Here is a 4,834-nt window from a genome sequence, read left to right as displayed (position 1 = left end):
TGACCAGCCCCAGGTTCATTGGGGCTCAATTGAACTGTGAGAATCCTCTGTGTTTATTGGGATACAGTTTACAAATGTGTATATCTTTATAAAACAAGATTCCTGATGACACGGAGTCAGTTACTCATGAAGAAGCAGCCACAAGGAAAAGTGTCCTCTACATGTTCCCTGTTAACTCAGGAAGGTTGGGAATTTTGTTAGAAAGAGGCAAGGCTTGCTGACCTGCCCATCTCCTTCTGAACTTACAGCCCTTGCCTGAGCAAGTGGAATTGCCTGCATAAAGTCTTTGCACAGAATGAAAACTGGGAATAAATATTTGGGAAATAAGGAGTATATGATAAGACTGGGAAGGATCTCTGTTTGCCTTCCTTTTTCCAAAAGAAAACTTTTCCCTAGGATATGTTTCATATTCATATTGAAATCTTTCCTTCTAGTCTTATTACTGACCGTCCCAGGTATGGAGGAGGAAGCATCAGATACAGACAAGAACCTTTCGAAGCAAGGATGGGATGCTAAAAAGGTAATCCTGCTCATACTAGAGGCATTGTAAAGAGGATGTTTATCTTGGTTGTGACCGATGGGGAAAGTTGGGGCTTCTTAGACTGCTTGTACACAGTAAAGTTTGGGGAAATTACTCTTTTCCCAGTAGATGAGGTCCCAACATCATGTAGTTTGGGTTGTCCTCCTCCCCAATCCCTGTAAAATGGCTGGACAAAATGTATCTTACAGGTTCCAGTAATGTCTGCTTGTCTCCAGGGACCCCAAAGATCAAAAAAGTATTTTTGGCACATCTCTCCTCCCCCTCCCCACCATTTTAGGCCCAGGGAGGCATTTTTTAAAAACTGGGCTGCAGGGGACAAAAATTCCCTTTTAGCCCCCAGCACAGTTATGTATCCTTGTTTTAAAGCAAGGATTAGGGCAAGACCCACTGGATAACATCTGCCTACATTGTCTTTGGGCACAAAGTGTCAGTTCAAAAGTTCCTAGGACTCCATTCTTGTTGGATACAACCAGCCTGATCAATCTTAGAGTATGATGGGAGTTGTAATTCAAAATATATATAGATAAGCACAGCTTCCATGGCCCTGTTTGAAAGGAATGTGCAACTAACCACCTTTCCTATCCCTTCTCTAACCTGGCTATCTTGCTTCAGCTCTTGTGCCTTACATTAATATGTTGTCCTCCATTTTCTTTCAGACAGGATCCTCAAGGCCGAAATCCTGTGAAGTTCCAGGAATCAAGTACGTTTGAGGGGCCGGGGATGTGTTGGATTTCAGATTAAAATAGGATTTGGGCAGTTGGGGCTGGCATTTTGTAAAAAGCGAGATGCACTCTTTGTCAGAGGTGTCTGTGTGATGGGCCAATTGGGATGGTCAGGCTTGGAGCCTACAACTGTATTGCAGAGGGGCAAGGAAGGACTGCATTGATTGATCAGTAAGGCCATAATCTGTAGCAGGGAATGCATCAAATGAACTAGTCACAGCAATATGCTGTTCTGTATCCTTGCATATATGGCTGGCTCTCTGTATATATGGATTCTTTATCCCCGGATTCAACCACCCATGTCTTCAAAATATTTTTAAAATATATAAATTCCAAAAAACAAACTTTGATTTTGCCATTTTATAGAAGGGACACCATTTTACTATGCCATTGTATTTAATGGGACTTGAGCATCCACAGATTTTGGTATCCAACATTTGAACAATGCCATTTCCTTATGAAATGTTAAAATAAGCCTATACATTTATGTGCAATGAAAATATGCACACTAAACAAAACATTTTTATTTATATACTGTGTCAGGTGAGGGGGCGCAACATCCGCATGTAGATGTAAAGGGGGTCACATGGATAAAAAGTTTGAGAATCACTGCCTTAACCCTTGGCTAGTTGAAGTATCATAGTGAAACTTAATGATGATTTAGTGTTATGTCTGAATTGATGAGTTATGGCTTTTGATTAGCCAGCAAACCTGGAACTGAAATCGTTGATTGCTTTGGTTTTGCAACCCATGGTTCTTGTTGAGTCTAGCTAAGGCTTCTACAATTTCTACAGTTAAGGAAGTTTGTGATTTAAAGCAGACACCATGCCAAGCCAAGAGTAATAAAGCTCATAAAGTAATTGAACTATACAACCAGCTCCAAAAATGGTTGATGTTTTTGTTTGGCAGTTCAGTTCTGTTCTGGTTTCTAAACAGTAATAAATGCAGACCATTGTTTGGAGCGATGATGGAATTTTAGCCTCTGGGTTTTTCCATGTGCTTTATTTGAAAGCAGTCAAATTTGGCTCCCGAAAGAGACAAATAGTCTAGTCCCCAAAAAATAAATAAATTGCAAGTTCTCTCTAAGACAGCACTTTCTTAAAGCAACTTATTTGTATTAAGACATTGTTTTTAAATTGAGCTTTTGAAAAACACTGTCTCTTAAGAAGCTATTCCAGCCACTCTTAACTCCTTAAAGAAGAGATTAAAGTAAATATCTTCATGCCATGAGTTCTGGGCAAGAAGGATAGTCACGTTCTGTGAGTAGGTCTGTAATTTCCTCTTATGCCTTGGGCTATATGTTTACCAGAATTACTGTGCCTCATTTTTCTGCTTGTTTTCTCCTTGAAACACAGCATATTTCCATCAGCTGACCAGGAAAACACTACCACGCTTATCCCTGCTGCTCATAACACAGGTGGCTCTCTGCCAGACCTGTCAAACATCCATTTTCCTTCTCCGCTCCCAACGCCGCTAGACCCTGAAGAGTCCAGTTTCCCATCCCTGAGCAGCTCCAATAGCACTGGCAACCTTGCTGCCAACTTGACGCACATGGGCATCAACCCAGCCAATCAGGGTAAGTGCGGGCATGGATGTACCATGGGTAGAATCCCAAAAATGAGAAGACAGTGTCACTTCCTTTCCAGAGCTGCCCATCCTGTGACGTCACTTTGTATCCCAAATTGTTCTATTGATATTGTTGTTGTTGCAGTTCCAGATAGAGAGATAAGTTTATAAGTGTTTTTAAACAATAAAATGAAACCTTGCAGTAGGAATTTAAGGGCAGGAACTTCATAGGGAGAGGAGACAGTGTGGGGGAAAGGGTCAGGGAATCAGAGATCCAAAACACATTGCAGAAATAATCCAGTTTGAGACCACATTAACTGCCCTGGCTCACTGCTAGGGAATTCAGGGAGCTGTAGTTTTGTGAGACATGTAGCCTTCTCTGTCAGAGAGTTCTGATGCCATAAATAACTACAGTTTCTAGGATTCCCTAGCACTGAGCCTGGGCAGTTAAACCTGGAATTACTGTAGGTACCTTCTGTCCTCTCTGTTGTGTAGCCAGGAAGGTTCCCGAATATATATGTTCTGCACTAGTTCAGAGTGCCCATTTTGAAGTGTGCTCCAAACTAGTTTGCTGAAAATGTATTTGATGTAAGATAATCCTGCTGGAACCCTGTTGCCAATCTAGATAATTTTTCTCTTTTGGCAACAGGTATGACAACGACACAAGCCTCTTCTCGGCAGCCAGCTGTCAGCCCCCTTTCACTGAACACAGACTCAAGAAGAACTCAGTCCCAACAGGTCTCTCCTTCACTGTCACCGCTATCACCTATCACTCAGGTATGAAGCCTGGCAGCCTGGAAATCATGAAGGATAACATAGAAGACTTTCCTTGTGACAAACTGAGTGGGAGCCTCGAGCTGTATCCTAGTCTCTGTGGTGTCTGTGTGGTATCACTCAACTCCCTAAAGAGAATACTGTGTTGCTTTACATGAACTACAGTTCTTCTTTCTATAAATCATCAGGCCGTGGTGGCCTGGCGTAGCACTGATGCATCCACAGTCTCCTGATTCAGGGTTCGTTGGCTTTGGCCAGATGTACATAACATTAAGGTATATGATTTTAACTGTGGTTTGTAAGATAAGCCAGTATCCTGCTTGCAAATGATTAAAAAAAACATGCTTTGTCTCATTTAACTTTGAGTTCCGCCATCACCACTGCTGCTATTTCTGTGAGTGTTCGGTGGCTTTACAGGGCTGAGGAATATGCGGGTTTCCAGATGCTTTTGGACTACAACTCTCATCATCCTTCAGCACTTGGTATGCTGACTAAAGTTGCAATCCCACAGCATCAGGAGAGCCACAAATTCACCAACCCCTTCTGTATACTATAGTCCTTGGTGTCTTGCCAAGAACTGGCAAGGTGTAATCAGGCTGAATCTTATGTACCGTGTGGTGAGCTCATTCAGTGTGAATAGCCTTTGGTTTTCCAGATATTGTTGATTTAAGACCCCTACAGTCCATGAATGTTGGCCAAGGTTTCTGGCACTGAAGTATAGCAACATCTGGAGGAGCTTTGAACAAGACCTTCCCACTGGTTCTCCAACAAATCTTGCATTTTTGTGGCTGGGGATGAACACTTTGTCTGTTCATGGGGCATGATAACTCCTTCTGGAGCAGAACGTTTGAAAGAGATACCTTCCTCATTTTCTAGAGCTAGCATCCCAATCTGATAATGGTTCTAGCTGAGTGATGCAATTCTCCTGTCCTCTTCCCCTTAAGGCTGTGGCAATGAATGCTCTCTCCCTCGAACAGCAGCTTCCGCCCTATCCGTTCTTCACCCAAACGAGTGCACAGCAGCAGCAACAGACCCAGGTGGCGAGCGCCCTGCCACCCAACGCTTCTTTGATGCAGACCTCCGGCTTGCAGCGAGGTGTCCAGCTCCCCCCACTTTCGGTCACCGTCCCTTCTACAATCCCCCAATCTCCTCCAGGCAGCCAAACCCAGACTTCCATGGGGATAGACATCGGTTCGGTAAGAGGGATGGGGAGGAGAAAGCCCTAGGAAGG

The 4,834-nt window shown here is 43.2% G+C and overlaps 1 protein-coding gene across 1 annotated transcript; it reads left to right on the top strand.

Moving 5' to 3' along the window:
- Positions 1-314: 314 nt before the first annotated feature.
- Positions 315-4,799, top strand: LOC121917756 (CREB-regulated transcription coactivator 1-like; the record flags this gene model as incomplete). Its single annotated transcript, XM_042443877.1, has 5 exons — positions 315-520; positions 1,198-1,241; positions 2,619-2,839; positions 3,479-3,606; positions 4,548-4,799. Coding segments are annotated over exons 1-5 (831 nt in total), but the record flags the coding sequence as incomplete, so codon positions are not given.
- Between the last annotated feature and the right edge of the window lie 35 nt (positions 4,800-4,834).

Source organism: Sceloporus undulatus, unplaced genomic scaffold (genome assembly GCF_019175285.1).
Source record: "Sceloporus undulatus isolate JIND9_A2432 ecotype Alabama unplaced genomic scaffold, SceUnd_v1.1 scaffold_567, whole genome shotgun sequence".
Lineage (NCBI taxonomy): Eukaryota > Metazoa > Chordata > Lepidosauria > Squamata > Phrynosomatidae > Sceloporus > Sceloporus undulatus.
This window is presented reverse-complemented; position numbering and strand designations above follow the sequence as displayed.